The 18,021-nt window shown below is 46.1% G+C and overlaps 1 protein-coding gene across 50 annotated transcripts in view; it reads left to right on the plus strand.

Moving 5' to 3' along the window:
• Window positions 1-18,021, plus strand: part of RALGPS1 (Ral GEF with PH domain and SH3 binding motif 1) — a 309,385-nt gene that overhangs the window by 156,871 nt on the left and 134,493 nt on the right. For all 50 annotated transcript variants that reach the window (XR_011533384.1, XR_011533386.1, XR_011533385.1 and 47 more), the window contains one exon: window positions 1,967-2,093. Coding sequence is in view for 47 of the 50 variants with exons in the window: in XM_070595478.1 (XP_070451579.1) it covers window positions 1,967-2,093 (127 nt within the window). In the remaining 3 variants the exon portion in view is untranslated. The remainder of the gene's footprint in view (window positions 1-1,966; window positions 2,094-18,021) is intronic.

Here is an 18,021-nt window from a genome sequence, read left to right on the forward strand (position 1 = left end):
GCATGTGGGACCCCACCTCAACGTGGCCTGATGAGCGGTGCCCTGTCCACGCCCCGGATGCAAACCAGTGAAACCCTGGGCTGTGGGAGCGGAGTGCGTGAACCCAACCACTCAGCCACGGGGCCAACCCCTATCTTAGCTTTTGTTTCTTTTTTTACCCAGGAATTATTGGAGTGTTCAGAATTTTCCAAGGAATTGAATTTTTAAGTTATCATTGTTAGTTTTCTCATTTTTTTATTCATTAGATATTTAGCCAGTGTTTTCTGTCGGGAAGCATACCAGATGCAGGGGATGGTGAAGTGAGTACAACCAGCGTGGTCACTGCCTTCGTGGGGACCGTCGTTGTGAGTGAGACACAGATGTAACTGCACCATTAATCACAATTGTAATAAACGTTATGGAAGAAAATCTCAGGGTGCCCCAAACTTCTCAGCTTTACCAGAAGTGAAGTTGCCTGTTGTCTTTAGTGAACTTTTCCATCATCTTATTTCCTTACCTCTTTTCCCGGACATGAATGCTTTTAGTGTCTGTTTAACTCAGGTAGGCAAATAATTTACTTTCTTGTCTGTAATGCTGATGGTTTCTTCCTGGGGCTTCATGTAAACTCTAAAATCTAAAGGACCTTCAGTTCACATGAGATTTTCAGTTTATGACCCTACTTGTAATAAAAGTTAAAACATGTATAAGTAAATGCTGTTATTTTTTGAATAAACAAACCCTATGTTTAAAAAAATTACATCTTAAAAGAGTATTTTCACCATAATACATGCCATTAATTTTAAAGATAACTGTACTGAAAGGCTTATTGAAACAACTCACACTCATTGTTCTCTCTCTCCATTCCCTATTCATTCCCCAGAGGCAACCCACTTACAGTTGTTTAATGGTTTCTTCTGGTAGTTTCTGCCACATTCCCACGAATGTGTTTTTGCTGTAATTTATTGATCCATTCATTTTAGACGTTCGGTGACTTCTTTTTTATGATAGATTTTGGTTTAGTTTTCCTGAACCACCTTCCCTCATTCTTAAAAAACACTCATGTTACTATAGCTAAATCGCTTTTATTCAATGAATATTCAGTGTTTTAATTATTAGACACACACACAAGTCTTGACCTAGGACATGTAGGGTGACTGCAGTCTGAGTCCCTAGTATCAAGTCTGGAAAATCAGGAATTCAGGTTTCTATTCCTTCCTTCCAAGAAGGCTCCTTATACACATGGAGCCATCCCTTCCCTGGTGACCAAGCTCTCCATACCACAGATCTCAGTCATAAAGGATCTTTATGAATCTCTGGGCTGTGCGTACCTGCTCATCCTGTATTTGCTTAACTAAGTCACCCCTTTGATGAGTGCATATGGAAAAGAAATTGGGCTTCTTTTAATTAAAATACCATACCCAGCATAAATATGACACAGCCATAGACTATAGGGCATCTGGAGGAGATAGCCTAGATTGGAGAGATGGCCTGGCTATGTGCACAACATACACAGGTGAATTATTGAATTTTCCTGGGGCCTCCAGCAGTGGTGAAGATGTTGAGGAGAGAGCAAGAAGCTGTGGACTCGTGGAAAGAGACCTGGTATAGCTGTGAAATAACTCTGGGTGACCTTGAGCAATTTGCTTTGCTCTCTGAGCTCCTTGCTGTTGTAGGTTCTGTGCACCCTTGGAAGTAGCTGCTATGCAGGGGATTCTGGCATCATTTAGAATAGTGGACTAGGTTGTTTCGGAGGATGTCTTCCAAGTGTGAGATTCTATGAAAAAAGACAAAATCAAGGCCATGAAACTTCCCATCTCTGCATGAAAATGCCTCTTAAAATCTTTAGTTGTGCCCAGGATTTGGCACACCATACACATGCCATTTAGGATGTTTCCTTTTAGTCTTCATCCACAGTTATTCTTTCTCTTTAGCTTCCTGTGGTTTATTTCTCTTCTCTCTCATACTCTATATTTTCTTCTCACTCCAGCTTTTGAATCGAAAAGACAAGACCACCTTTGAGAAATTGGACTACCTGATGTCTAAAGAAGATAATTACAAGCGGACTCGGGAATATATCCGAAGCCTGAAGATGGTTCCCAGTATTCCCTATCTCGGTAGGAGTCTGAGTTGGCTTATTATTTTTTAAGAAACCTGCTCAGTGCCAAATAAGATGTTTCTACAGTTCTAGTTGAGAACTTTCCAGGAAGCCTCACGGGCTGTGGATAAATAGTTAATTGGTTAGCTCCTTGGATTGGAACAGGCTGTTGATACTTCCCAGGGATGGGAACCTTGATGAGGGTCTTGAAACAAGGATATTCTGCTTCTTATACAAGTGACCAGTGAATCCCAAGCCTCCCTAGCCTGCAGCCCAGAGGGTCACAGTGACAGTAACAAGACTCTTACTGGCTCATCCACATCCTCCCGAACTGGGAGAACTCAGGCCCAAACCCCTCTGTCTGGTTCTCTGGGCATTATTAATATATTTTATAAGATTTGTACCAATAAGATTATAATGACAATTATTGATTCTTCTCTTTAGAAAATGATACATGTTCCCTGTCAGGAATTAGGAAGAGAAGAAAATTAATATCATTTGTTATCTCACCTAGAGATAATCATGATTTTGCTTCATATCCTTTCATTCATTCAGGTGCATGTAAAATACGTATGTTTACTCCATCATGAACATTTCTGAGCTGTATTTCTACGCTGTGACTCAGTCTCATCAGAAGGATTTGTCAAACTCGAATCTGCTCTCTAATATTGACACTTAAGTTGCTTCTACATTTTTGCTATTAAAAGTTTACAGTGAACATCCTTGTTGCAAAAACTTTCTACGTATAGTAATGATTATTACATTATAATAAATTCCTAGAAGTGTGATTATTGGGTCAAAACTTAGGCAGAATTGTATGCCTTTTCATGTGTATTTTCAAAACGACCTCCATGGAGGTTTCATTGGAAGGGGGTGAAATTGCCTATTTCACTCACATGCACAAATATTGTGCATTTTCATATGCTTTTTTTCTTTTCCTTTCTCTCTTTTTTTTCTTTGCCAATTTGACAGGTGAAAAATACTTCTTGTAGTTTGGGTTTCACAGTTATGCTAGTTTTATGAAAAAGTTTTTATCTTTTTATGGTCTAAAATAATATTAATAACAAGGGAAATTAAGGTTTTATAGAAGTGACTCCTAATATTTTCAGAGATCTAGTGCAATTTTTTGGAAATAGATTTTTGACAGCTTTTAAATGTCTTCCACAAGCATCATTTATTTAGATTTTCTAATTCTTTTAAAGCCAACTTGGAAAATTTAATTTTAGTAGAAAATTGTCCATTTGATCGAAGTTTTCAAAATTATTAGCATAGAGTTTTTTTCTCGTTTAATTTTTTTTTGACCATAGAGTTTATACATAATATTCTCTTATAAATTTTAACCTCCTGTGTGTATATAGTTATATTTGCTTTGCATTCCTAATAGTTTGCATTTTTGTTTTCTCTTTCTTTTTTTAATTTGCTTTGCCAGAGGTACGTCTGTTGGTCCTTCCAAAGAATTAGACTTTGTATTTGTTTATCAGTCGCATTGTCTTTCTGCTTTCTAATTTACTGTATTTCATCAGTCTAGAATGTGCTTTTTCTCTCCACATTTTAACACCTCTGAAATTGGGATCCATCTTTCAATTGATGGTTACAAAGCACTGTGACAATTTTTAATTGGCAGCAGTTTTTCTTAATAATATATAAAATAATGGTGCGTCTTATGATAGATATCCTAGATTTGATGAAATACGGAATTTCTGCTTTTGTCTTTTATAATTCATTTCTCCTGCTTTTCTTAAGTTGTTTTGTTATCTCCATTAACTACGGCAGTTGAATTATTGGGTGATTTGTGTATATCTTGTTCTTTCCACTTTTTGGGGGGACTAGTCAAGGGTGTTCGTTTTCCTCCAATTGCTGCTTTCTGTTGTATCCTACATGTTTTGATGTATAGTGTTCTCAGTGATATTCTTGAAATGTTCTGTAATTGTAGTTTCAATTTTTATTTTATCCAAGTATTATTTAAGGTAGTGGTTTTTTAATTTTCAAGGGCTTGAGGTTTTTGCTTTTTTTTAAAAAAATGGCTTTATTGAGATACAATTCATAGATCATCCATTCAAAGTATACAATTCAGTGATTCTTAGTATGTTCACAGAGTTGTGCAACCATCAGCACAGTCAATTTTAGAACATTTTTATCACCCTGAACAGAAACCCCACACCCATTAGTAGTCACTCCCTTTTCCTTCTAGCCACCTCCCTTCCGCCCCCAGCAACCACTAATCTCCTTTCTGTCTCCATAGATTTGCTTATTCTGTTCATTTCATAGAAATGAATCATACAATATGTGGTCTTTTATGAGTGGCTTCTTTCTCTTAGCGTCATGTTTTCAAAGTTCATCCATATTGGAGCGTGATCAGTAGTTCATTCCTTATTGCTAAATAGTATTCCACTGTATGGGTACGCTATGTTTTATTTATCCTTTCATCATTTAATGGACGTTTGAGTTGTTTCACTTTTTCGCTATTATGCATAACACCACTATAAATGGCTTTAGTTTTTAAAAACAGTCTTCTCTCTAATTTTTTTACACTGGTTTAGAATATGTGACATACATGCTTTCTAGGTTTTTAAAATGTTTGATATTTACCTTGCGGTTTAATATAATATCAGTTTTTGTAAATGTTTCATGGGTGCTGTAAAAGAATGTATAATCTCTCAAATTACTTTTTTAATTCCATTATAATATTCAAATGATTAATTTTTGACAACTTGGTCTATGAAGACAGAAACCTGTTAGAGTCCCGTTGCGTTTCTAATCCTTTTTGCCTTGCATCATTTAGCATACGGAAGTTTATAGCAGTCGTAAGTTCACTGTGAAGCGTCCCGTGCAAAATGATCTGGATACCATTTGTTTGTTTACTTTTACTTCTTTGTCTGATACTCTGTGAAATCTGTTTTATTTTTCATTTACATTCATTTTATAAATCTTTGACTATATTTTAGATTTTAATGCTTTAAATTGCTTTGTTTTTAGGCATGATCCTTGAAAACAGCGTAAGTTGGACCCACTGTGAGAGACCTTGCCTTTTAGTAGGGGAGTAAAAGTCTTTCACTTTTGTATAGTCTTAAGCCATATTATTGAATTGAATATCATTCTATGCTTTCTTTTCTCATGTTTTCTTATCCTTTCCTTGTTGTCTTCTTACGGCTTGCTGTAAACTGCAGTGTCTTTCTGCTTGATGACTGGCAAATCCCCATCTCAGATCTACAGGTGGGGGCGTGTTGGTGTGCACAGCCCCCGGGCCCATTCCTGCTTTGCCCGAGGCTAATCAGTTGAAGGATGAGATCCGTGGTATTAGGGTGCGAGTAGCCCAGTGCAGTCCACTGGTTTGAGTAGCAGACGTGCTCCGGGATCATTAAGGGTGGCCTCTTGTCTCTTATAAAATGATCATGAGAGCTGTTGTTTATTGTTTGCTTTCTCTGTGCCTGGCACTTTGCTAGACATTTTAATGCATTATCTCAATGAATGCTCAATAGCCCATTGAGTAAGCAGGCCTGAGAGGTTGCCTAGGGTCACATAACTGGAAAGTGGCAGAGCCAGGACTTGGCCCAGATAGTCTGGCTATAAGCCCTAAGCCTCTGACACTGTCCTCTCCCGACTCCCCACCTCCACTGTCCAGGTCATTATTTTCCTACTCCTCCCTTGCAGTTGCCACCTGTATGTCCTCTGCCATTTAGTACTTGTGGGTGGGCTCCATCGGGCACTGTATGAAGTGGGATGAATTATCTTACTCTTTCTTGTGACACTCTGTTCTTGGACCACAAAGCAGTGCTGTCTTTGGCTTCTGAGGGCGTTGGTCAGGGGTCTCAGTGAAAGGCAGACTGGACCAATACCATCTCCCTTTCTGACCTGTGTACCTTGTCATCAGACTAAGCAGATGCACCCAGATCCCTCACGTTCAGATGAGTCCCCTCCTCAGACCACTGGCCAGAGGTCCCTTGTGCATCATCACGAAAGCCCTCATTAGGCTGTGGGAGAAATCTGCACTTGCAGTGGACACGAAGCCTCCGCCGGCCTTGGGGCCCCTTGCCACTGAGTTTCTGGACAGATGCAGCCCTCTGGGTCCTTGATCACCTCGTCTCAGCTGCCTCTTCCTGGCAGGTGCTTCCCGAGAGGCTCCGTGTGGACCTCTGTTCTCCCGCAGGGCCCTCCTGCTCCTGCCTCCAAGCGAGCCCAGCTTAACTGCCGTGCTCCTATCCCTTCAGCCATAAGAGGATTTCCCTCTACCCTAAACCAGTTGGATGGCATTTCTCATACTTGCATCAGAACCACTCCTGACATAAACAAGTCAGATTGAAGGAACAGAAGGTGACTCCAATGTGCCTTCTGTTCCCAGGATGGTGTGTTTGCCATGGGGGTGCCGTAGTTTCCTTAAAAAGAATGCAGCACGATCCCTTTCTGAGGCTCAGTGGGGCCATCCATCCCGAGGGCAGCTGGGGCTTTACCTGCACCCCTGATCGCACAGACAGACCTCACCCAAATCCGGGTTATGGTGTCAGTACCCGATTCCTCCCGAAAACCCAACCTGTCCCAGGGATGGATTTGTTTATCGAAAGAGGAATAGTTACATAATTCCTGGAAAGTACAATATAAAAAAAAATTGTCTGAAATCATTTCTCTTTGCCCTGGCAAAGTCCTCACTGTAGGTCTTTCCCTGGGGGAGGGAGTTATTTTCTGGGAGGGACTTCAGGTCAGCCCCTGATATTTCCAGCTGCTTTGTCAGTTCCACTGCTGGAGACCTTGAATGCTGCTTCAGCACTTACTTGCCTCTAAGAGCAAGTATGGGTTTTATTTTTGTAATGATTCTTTTAATCCTCTGTGGAAGGTTCTGTGCTAACTGGTTTCCTGGGACTATTCACGTGTGTGTCTCTTGCTCCATGTAAAGATACCCTCCCATAGTACTAGCAGTTGTTACTAACTGTGGGTGTCTATTCCAACTCCTTTCGATGCAAATTTCAGAGCCAGTTGGCTGCAGTTTGGTGCACTGAGTTTCTCGTGCAACATAATTTAAAAAACACTGAGGGAAAAACTTACTACATTTTAAAAATAAGACTCTCTTTGTCTCAAAAAGTTTCTTCCTATTTACTTCAAAGTGTAAAAATAGCAGTAGGAAATAGGTCAATTATTTGCAGCTTAATTTTATCTGATAGTGGCTCCTCGTAAACCCTCAGTTCAGATTGAAGTGATAAAGCAGGCGGAGAGCTGTGAAGAATGGCCATCCCAGTTATTTCTAAATAGCTTTATTGACTTAGAAGGTGTTCAGTTTTCACTACCTATATTTCCCTCCAGGAAATAGCTAAATAAAATGAGGAATGTAATGGATTTTAAAAGGTTTTGAGACGATGCTAGAAGTGACTATAGGCAGTGTGGAAAATTGTCATCTCTCAAGGAACAAGCATTAGGCATTCTGACAGTTCTAAATAGTAAGAGAACAGTTAGACATTCTTGGTAAATTTACCCAGACTTCTAATACATCAAGTAAAATTCTAGAACCTAAGCTATTCCTTCAAATGAGCAAACCCTCCCATTTTTAAAAAGTAAGGCTTTATTTTCAAATATGAACTCTGAAGTTTAAAATAAAGGCAAGTTGTTTTTGAGTATAAAATAAACAGACCTAAACTGTTGACTATCTAAAAGGACTTTCAAAAAGAAGTGGTCATTGGTCGAAAAGAAGTGTTTCCAGTGATGCCCCAAAGCCCCCAGAACAGCGAGGTGTGTGAGGGCCTCATGCTCTGAGCCTGGGGGCAGCACGCACCAGGCCCTGGGCTAGATGGGTGGGTTCTCACTGCTGGCTGTTAGACGATGGTTAGGCACTTTTGTTAGGTGATGGACCAGTCACACACTATTTTGGCTCTCTTGGAGCTCACAGCCCAGATCTGATCACTGGCAGTGAGTAAGAAAGTAAACGTGAGCTGAACACTTTGAAGGGAAAGGCAAAGAAACAAATAAAGGGGGACCCAAACAAGTCTGGGGGACCAGGGAGGGTTTTCTGGAGGGAAGCCCTAAAAGATGAGTAAGCTGAGTGAAGAGGTGGGAGGTGAGCATGCTAGACAAAGACAGCAGCTTATGCAAGAGCCCTGAAGTGAGGAAAAACATGCTTGTTGAAAAAACTGGCTGGAGAGTAGAGAATGAGGGGGAGAGTGTCATGAGAAGCAGCTGGAGGGGAAGGGAGGGTGAGATTGCCTGGGGCCCAGACAGTGGGAGTGGGGCGCTCAGGCTCCGGCCCCCAAAGAGCAACAGGGATCCATGGAGGGTTTTAAGCAAGGGCACGAGTGGATTGGATTTGCATTAACACACATTGCCTTGCCCACAGCACGTGAGTGGCTTCGAGGAGGTCAGGCTGGAGGAGGGAATACTGGGTAGGGGACCATTCAGAAGCCTGGGGTGCATCACTGTGTTTTAGAAATTGCTACAGGGGGAGGGAAAGCCCTTTAAAAACAGTTCATTTCAGAGCAAAGACTTGGAAAGATGTGAAACAGTTGTCAGTGAGCATGTCCCTTATACCTGATGGAGACACACGGCATTTCCCTGTAGTCTGGCTTTGAGAATCACTGTGTGCATTAGAGCTGTGGGCACCCTTAAAGCAGAAGTGAAAGGGCAGGCACAGGTGCTCTCTTGATCTGCCTCCAGAAGGCAGGAGGGATTGAGCTGCTGGATGCCCGCAGCTCTTCTGCTTCCCAGAACATGGATCAGAGTGGCTGTTGCCCCTTTGGTGGGGGCCACCACCCTCCCAGGGCCAAGTCTGATCGCTCCCAAGCCAGGGTTACCACAGTGTGAGCCAGGTGACCCCAAGTTTGCCAACATTAATGCTAATCCTTTCCTTTAATGCCCAACTGAAAAAATTCCATTCCACATGCAGGAAATCCGGCCTTTTTTTTTTTTTAGTTCCCCACCCTACGTGTTTGCAAGGATCCCCAAAGAATACTCATTTGTTCCACAGGCCCATCCTGGTTGTTGCCTGGTGCCTCAGCCAGCTGCCTGGCCCCAAACCTCTGATCCCTCCCTCCTGCCTTTCCTAACCAGTCGTCTCTCCAGCTGGACCTGTGTGGAGCCAGACTCCTCCTTCCTTAGCTGGGGAAGCATAGCATAGGGATGGATAAGGGGATGTCAGTGCCATGAGAAAAGCTTAAGCTGGCATTCTGGAATGCCTGCTCCTGGAGCCCGTGGGTCGTGTCCTTTCTCCTCTTTGCAGCGGCCACATGCTGCAGGGGCCGACCTGTTGCCATCCCTCCCCTGGCCCAGGAGAGCCTTTGATCGAGTTCCCCTTTTCCCACATCCAGGCATCCACCCTCTTGGGGGCCTAGCAAGCAGGGAGAAGCTGCCCTCTGACCCGTCAAACATGCTTCTCAATCAGCAGAATAAATCGCAAAGACGCGACGCATCCCAAATGAAGGAAACCTTTTCCATTACGTATTTTCTAGGGTGATCAGCTGCAGATTGTCTTAAATCTCTTCCTTCCAGAAGAGAATTTTGCATTTACTTTTGCAATCTCAGGATTTGTTACCTTAAAATTCACATTTCTTGGGGACTCCACAGTCTTGCTCAATTTTTACAAAAAGCCAGTGGATGTTATTAAACTCCCCATTTTATGAATGAAAAAACCCACAATGTCTTATGACTTAGCAAACGTCATATGCCAGGTGCATACCAAGTTTAACTCAAGACCTCATGCTCTGGTTGGGGTTCCACCCAGCCTTAACTTATGCATCCTCTGTTTAATATCTCTGTCTCCATGGAGAGAAACAGTGTGGGAGGAAAACATGTTGGGGAGAGGTTTGTTTCCTGCATACTTTGCTGCCCAGAGCTGAGCACCTTGTCACATTTGTCCCTTCTGGGGTACAGGGAGGACTTGTAGTCAACTTTTCTCTGGGTCAAGAATTTTTATCTGATCCCCCAAAAGGAGGTAAGAGCATAAACCCATTTTGTACAAGAGAAAGTGTTTTCATAGCAGGAATCTGTATATACTCATTGAGATGCCTGCTCCTCTTTGACCTTTGGTCTTTGGATTTTTAATTAGAAGCTAACAATCATGATAATAATGACAACTCATGTTTATTCTTTCACCATGTGACAGGCACTGCCCTGAGCGCTTTATGTGCATTTTCTCGCTGAATCCTCCCACCGCTCCTTCCTCTGAGGGAGGCACTATTTTTAACTTATTTCATAGCGCATAACAAGACTCATATTAAAGGTCTCACCACTAACTAGTGCCACTTACTAGTGGTGAGACCAGTGCTCAAACCCAGGTCTGACCCCAGTGCCCAACTGCTAACCTCAGAATATGCCCCATGTTCCCTCTAACAGGTCTTCACCCTCTGGGGCCACCAGGAATGTGGGCCGGGGATAGGAATGTCTCCAGGGCCTCTCCTGAGTGGGACAGAGGCTCAAGATGGGAGACTGAGGGCTCTGCAGGGTCAGCTGCCATAAAGAAGAAAAGGGTTAGGAGTAGGGCAAGGACTAGTGAGCTTCTCCGTCCTCAAGACTAACCTGGGGCCATTGGGACATCTGCTTGCACTGTGCTGGAGAGAGAGAGTTAGGACCGTGGTCCTGGGAATCTGAAAGATTTCGTGTAGTAGATAGCTTGTAAGATGGCCCCCAGTGGTCCCTGCCCCCTGGTGTTTGTGTGCTTGTGTAATCCCTTCCCCTTGAGCATGGGCAGAACGTGTTCACTTGCTTCTAACAAATAGAATGTGACGGAAATAATGAGACATCACTTCCGAGATTAGAGTACAAGAAGACTGTGCCTTCTACCTTGGGTGCTGGCTCTCACTTCCTCTCTCGGATCACACATCCTGGGGGAATCCAGCTGCCGTGTGTTTGACAGTCCTGTAGAGAGCCCCACGTGGCAAGGGATTGAGGCCTGCCAGTAGCCATGTAGGTGAGTTTGGAAGTAGATTCTGCCTAAGTGGAGCCCTCAAATGAGACCGCAGCCCCAGTCAGCAGCTTGACTGCAGTCTCATGAGACACCTTGAGCCAGAGGTACCCAGCTAAGACACACTCAAATTCCTGACCCACAGAAACTGCAAGATGATAGATGTTTATTGTTGTCAGCCGCTAAGTTTTGGGCTAAAGAGTCACACAGCAGTGGATAACTGGTTCAGTGCACAACCTTTATCTCTATCCCACATTTATTACCTTGTTGCCCCATCTGTATTGGGACACAATCAGCTGTAAAACTCAACACACAGAAAACTGTAAGATTGAATTCTAGGGCAGCAGGAAATGCCGGGTCCCTCTCAGAAGCTAACTTTGAGGGGAGGAAATCCTATTGGACAGAGGGGGTGGTTGCCACTTTGAGAGGTGGCAAATTCTTGCAGCTCTGTAAGGAAGAAAGGTGCCTGAGAAGGGTCTAGAAAGTTACCGTCAGCAAGGCTGCCTGTATCATCCTCATAAAGTGTGTGCCGGGCGCTGGAGTGTGATGTGTCCAGATCTCCCAAGGTCCAGGAACGCCTGCTCAGGGGAGACAAGAAGATCTCCATTTTCTGTGGTTCCCCCGGAAAGGCTGCACTCAAGAGTGGCGTTCAGCGCCCACTCGTTCTTTTAGAAACTTTTTAAATTACAAAAGTAACACATTGTTTGTTGTAAAACTCATTCACACTAAAGAAGTCTATAATTAAAACGCAAAAATCCCCTTCTTCCTCTCCTACTCCCCAGAGGCAACAACTGTTAACAGTTGGTGTGTATCCTTCCAGGCATTTTAATCTACCTAGATGAATATCTGTGCACGTGGGGGCGTGTGAATAATATGTGCTTTTAAACCAAAATGGGAACATTTTATTCGTGTTGTTTTGCACCTTACTTTTGTTCCACTTAACGTGTCACAAATGTTGTTCAGTGACAGCAAATAGAGAACTCCTTCATTCTTTGCGGTGGCTCCGTGGCGCCCAGCGTGGCTGAGCTGTTGAAGAGTGTGGAGATACGTGCTGGTTTGGTTAGCCGTGCGCCAGCTGACGCACACTCAGGTTGCTTGTGCTTTCCCCCTTTGACAGGTAGCGCAGAGGAGAACGTCTGCATCCGTGTCACCTTCACTCACCCGTCAGCCATTTCTGAGACACAGGGTGATGGTAGTGGAATTGCAGGACTTTATTTTTGGTAGCTACTGCTGGAATGCCCTCTGGGAGGGTCACAGGTACACTTCCACCAACAGAGTGTGGGCATGCCTGTTTTCTCCCTTCTCACCAACACTGGGTGTTACCAATTGTTTTTCTTTAGGATAAAATGGTAGGTGAAAGATGGCATCTTGTTTTAATATACATTTCTCTACCCACCAATTCTCTGTGCTCTTGGTAGAGAAACACACTCCCTGTGCTCTCCTGGGCCCCGGGTGAGGCAGCCAGGCCTTCAGGCCTCCCACCCAACTGCTCAGCTGCCCTCTGCTCCTGCCTCTGTGTCCTGAATATCTGTCCTTAATCCATCTCCCTGTGTGCCCGGCACAACCCTGTGCCTCCCTGATCAATGAGAAAAGGCTGCCTCGCTGTTGGGTTCCCGTGGAGAGGAGGCTGACAGGATTCCGTGCCTGGGCACTCTTGCCTGGGCCTGGTCTGCATTCTGGGCTCCAAGGAGGCTGCCTGCTTCTGCTAATTCTTTCCCTGCTTTGAGATGACTAGGGCATTGGCTTCTGTTATCACATGACTCCAGAAGGGAATTCTAATTCCATTCCCTGTACATTAGCTACCCTTTCAGGCTCTGGGCCACGTCTGGCTCTGCTAAGGGTCAGGGCAAATGTGGCCTGTCCACCCTTGCCCAAGGAGCTCTCTTCTATCATGAGATGTCCCTCGGCATCAGGAGGGTATACGTGCTGAAGCAGGGGGAAGGGAGCACCCCTTGACCAGCCCATGGAGCCTGATAATACAACTGTCAACGAGCAGAGGATGGGGCAGCCAGATGGGCCGCCCAGCCGGGAGGTGCCACATGTGGAAGTGCTTTGGGAAGGCGGCACAGATGGGAAGTATTATGTATGTCTGGGTTCCCATGTGTGGGCTGAGCTGGCCCAGGATGCCCAAAGTCAGCAGAGATCGAGACACTTGAATGGCTTGGTGATGGTTGGTACCAAGGCTTTGTGTTCACACGTAACAGAACCCCAGACTGGGGCTGGTTCAGGCCTGACGCTGGGATCTGGGAGAGACTAGGTAGGCAGGCCCCAGGTCCGAAGGCGTGGGAGATGGGAGACGAGCCACCACAACAGGGACCCAGTTACAGACAATGTGAACCAGGACTTGGACCAAGTAGAAATGGTACATGAGGTGACAGCCAGACCAGCTGCAAGTGGGACACTAAGAGTGCCAAAAGGTGGGGCTGAGTCTGTAGGTCGTAGGACAAGCGGCTCTCTTGTTCTACAAGAGGAAGGAGAAAGGCAGGGCCCAGCAGCTTTCACCCTGACAAAGGGTTGGGAGCCCCAAGAAGCTGTGAAATGTTCTCCATCACAGCCCCCTAATATTCTGGGCCCGCTGCTCTGAGATAAATTGAGCAAACGGCCCAGGACTGGCTTCCTGACATCTGGGGACCTACTATCCAGCCAGCTGCTTCCGCACAGGCAGGCTGGCTGGCTACCTCACATCCCCACGCCTACGGGCAGGAGGCTCCGTGCTGCCATGATCCTCAGATGTACTAGGGAGTGACGAGGGGGTGAGAGAAGAGCCTTAGTTGTTTTGTTTCATCCTTGGGGACAGTGATCTAATACTACAGAAGCTCAAATCCTGAGTGTCCCAGGCTGCATGTTCTTGGGCAAGTCACTTACATCTGTAAGCCTGAATTTCTGTTATGTCGAAGGGAGGGTGCTTATAGAAGCACCCCATAGATGGCAGATGGTATGAGTGTTATCTAGAGCAAAATACTGCCAGGAAGACCCCCACAGTGGGACCATGTTGCCTCCTGCATCCATAGAGACTATTGAGAAACTCGATGTGTCCAGGAAGGGCAGGAGACCCCTGTCTGGGCACAGCCAGGTGTCATGTTTAGTGACCCAGCTGGGCCTGGAAGAGTTGGGTGTGCTTTCTCGGGTAGGGCAGGGGTCATCAGGGGCGGGGTTGGGGAATAGGACACAATCTAATGAGTAATGGGACAAAATCCACCTGGCTGGCAAAATATGGTCCCTGCAGAGGACGGGGACCAACAACAGCTAGAGTGTAGTCTATATACCTTTCTGGATATAGACCCAGCACGTGGCCCCTCCTTCTTTGGGAACCTGGGAACTCCCCCCACCTCTCGTACAATGTTGAACTCCAGCAGCAGTGTTCATTCCACCCAGCTCTGCTCTGAGGCCAGAGTGGATAGGATTGAGGTGGATACCCACCCCACGTGGGCCAGTCGGGTCCTCTGGCCAGGGGCTGGCATTGGAACTGAGAGGTGCTTGAAGTCTTTGCTGGCACTCAGACCAGGACATATGAGCTCAGGAGTTCTGTGCTGGGAAAAGCAAGTGGATGCACAATGAGAAACAGAGAAAGAAACTCTGCAAGCAAGGGAACAGGAAAAGAAAGGGAGAGAAGCTGAGGAAGCAGCTGCCCTGCCTCTTGAAGGCGTTCCAGGCAGTTTCTGGTTCCTGGCCCTCGTGAGGCCCAGCTGTGTCCCTGCTCATGGACTCTGGGAGATACCTCGTGTCCTTATGTAACCAGCTTATTAAATAAGCTGGACTCAATCAGGTGTAAGAGGAAACCAACTTTATTTTTTCCCCAGTGTCCTTTCCAGCCTACTCTGTGGACTAGTTCTTTTCCCAGTCAACGCTGAAAACTTAGCAGCCCCCTTAGTCTTTCTGCTCTTAGGCAGCCCCATCCTTTCTAACAGTCCTGCCACTGCAGACAGTCCAGTGTAGTAATCAGAAGTCTGGACTCTGAAAGCCCGGCCAGACTTGGAGGCCTGGGTGGGGGAGGGCGCACAAGTCAGCTCCTTCACCAGATCCCAGAGTCCTGCTGCCTCCCCGACTTGCCTGCTGAGGTCTGTGTCCCTTGGGGTTGGAATGGGGAGAGGGAGAAGCAAGGGGTAAGATTTGGCCATAAACCCGACCTTGTGCCCTATGGGTGTGCCAGATGCCCAAAGCGCCCTCATGTTGTCTTTTCTCCCTCTCTGCTGCTGCTGCCTCAGAATTTCCCTTCTGGGCCCCTCTGACTCAGCTGCCCTGATGGAGTAACACTTCTCCTCCAGCTGACCACTTACAACTCCTTCCTTGGCTCCTGGGCCTCCTGCAATACTCCCACCCCGCCATCCAGGCTGCCCCCTAATTCCTAGGGAACCCATGTCCTTGCTTGCCATGGCCCCGTCGTGGGCTTGCCTTTTGCTTCCAGTACAGTCCCATTTCCCACTGCTCTCTGCCTCAGGGCCATAGGCTGGAGGCATGAGCCAGACAGCATAGCTTGTGCTGGCCCACGCCAGACTCTTGGAACGGTCCCTTGTGGTTCCTGTCACTTGATTTAGGGTGAAGGGGAGCACCCACCCTTCCTGCGGTGGTGGAGGAGCATGTCATTCCTCCACCCCAGGGTATTTTTTCTGCAGTTTTACACAGGCTGCAGCTGGGCAGTCAGCTAATGCCGTGGGACCAATTTGGGGCCATCTGCCTTGCAGGGATGTCTTGCTCCTTGTTTTAGAATGTGGGACACTTGGCAGTTATTACTTTGGCCTTAGCCTTTGGAGTCTCAGATAAAACCAAGGCAGAAAGAGTGCCTGTTTAACATTTTGTTACACTTAAAATGTCCCCTTTTTTGCTTAATCCAGTTGTCTGGCTTTCTCTTACTATAATCAAGAGTCTTTACAGGACTGTAGGTAACAGATGAGGTGGTCCTGGGAGATCAGGAAACATCCCCTGAGCTCCCAAAAAGCATCTGTGGATTGGGAGCATCATAGACTCCCGTGACTACTGTTGTCAGTAATTCAGAGGTCTCTCTTTCAATCTTGCTCAAATTGGCATGATTTGGGGAAAGGGGTCCTGTTCAATGTCAGTTGCTTGGAGAACATCACTGTCTTCCTGCCATGTTCCCCACACAAGCCCAGCAGGTGGGTGGGTGCCCTCCAGTGACCAAGGTATTGGCCCAAACTGGGACGTGGTGTTGTGGCTTAGGCAGGAGAAAGACCGGGTTTCACTGACTTCCTCTGGTTCTGCAGATGCACGCACCATGGAGACCTTAGTCACAGCAGGACTCCTATGACTGTAGGCCTCAAAAGGTCACTGGCTGGGATGGGGGAGGAGGAGTGTTAATCTGATCAGACCCCAGGGTCTTGACTGGCTGTGTTTGCTGGTGGGGGGAGCAACACACCGGGCACGAAGGCGCAGTGCCCTTGAACACAGCTCTCCCATCCCCTGTTCTCTTCTTTGATGCTGTTGGTTTGGTAAATTGACCAACCCCCCCCCCCCCGCCCCCATTTTACTCCAAGGAGAGCTGGTTCCACATCTCTAATGGGCTTATTCCTTCCTCTCCTTCCATTTACCCAGGATGTGGTTTGACTAAGACTCAGGCTTGGGTGGGGGTTGGGAGAAAAGCAGGTCACGGCCTGCTTTTGTTTAGATCCCAACAGGTTTAGAAAAAGGGCTGCTTCATGTTGTCCAGCATGGCTTTCCAGAGCTCTCTGCTTTGGGGTTTGGACCCAAGAGCAGTGACCAGTAAGGTTGGACCCTGTTTTCCTTTGCTGTCCATCCTTACGTCCCACACACTCCACTCCAGGTCTGTGCGGAGGGGTGGCTATGGCCTGGCCGAGGTTGAGATATTCTCACTTAATAATATCCGAATTCCACTGTGACCCCAACAGTTGTGACCCCAAGAACTGACTGGAATTTGGGAGAAGCGAGTTGAGAACTCTTACTTGGCACCTGACACCCAGCACCTTCTGGACTAACCGCCGCCAGAGCATTTCTGCCAGGAGTCTGACTGTGAGCCTCATTTTCTCTTCTAGGGAGTAAGGAGAACAGTGTCTCCTTCACAGGGCTGCTGTGAGGGTTACACAAGAAGATGTAAGTCCAATCCCAGCGCAAAGTAGGCTTCACTCAACGTTCTCTCCCCAACCACAGCTTTGCTAGAAAAAGCGCTCGTAGCAGTATTGCTCGGTCATTAAGAAGAGGGATTGCTGCGTCCAAGGGTATAAGTACATTTTAAATTCTGATCTGTAAATTGCTAAACAGCCCTTCAAAAGTATTGAATCCATTTATCCTTTCATGCCTAGTGCACGGAGTACACATTTCTCCATTCCCTTCTCCGCGTGGAGACTGACATTTTTTCGTCTTTGCCAATCTGACAGGCGCCGTGTGATGGTTTATGCTTGATTTAATGCACTCTCTGCTTACTACTGAGGTTGGCATCTTTTCTTGTTTCTTGGACATTTGTGAGCCTTCTAGCGTGTTCGTGTACTTCACAAAGTTTTCTATCACAGTGTTTGTATCTTTCTTCTTAATTTGAAAGAGTTCTTGGTGTATCATTAATACTAACTCTGTATTTTTTTCTTGTTTGATACTTGCCTCTCAATGTTGGTCATATTTTACTTTGTTTTGCTTTTCGGAAGGCAGAAAATTCGGGGTTTTCTTTAGTCCTATCCCTTAGGCTTTGGCTTTATGGTTTTGGGATTTCTTGCCATGCCTGGAGATGCCTCCCAACTCACAGATTGATTTCACAGCAAGCTGGCTCTAGTGGATCGCGTGGAAGTCAGGTTGGAGAGGAGATGGAGGCACAGGGCTCCTGGTCTGGTGGGAGCCTGTTGTTGTAGTCGAGAGGAGAGGAGACGCGCCTCCACCCAGGCAGAGAAGAGGGCTTGCAGAGAGGGAGGGGTTGACCTTGGCGAGGGGGAGGGAGAAGTCCTTGTTTTTGACCTGAACAATTGAGTGGATGGTGCCATTTGGTGAAATGGGAGCAGACCTGGGGGGAAGGTGTTTCGGGTGTTGACCTCACTGCCTAGGAGGTGCTTCCAGGACATCCAGTGGAGACATCCCGCACACGGCTGGGTGTAAGGAGGCAGAGCTCCAGAAAGCT

Source organism: Equus przewalskii, chromosome 26 (genome assembly GCF_037783145.1).
Source record: "Equus przewalskii isolate Varuska chromosome 26, EquPr2, whole genome shotgun sequence".
Classification (NCBI taxonomy): domain Eukaryota; kingdom Metazoa; phylum Chordata; class Mammalia; order Perissodactyla; family Equidae; genus Equus; species Equus przewalskii.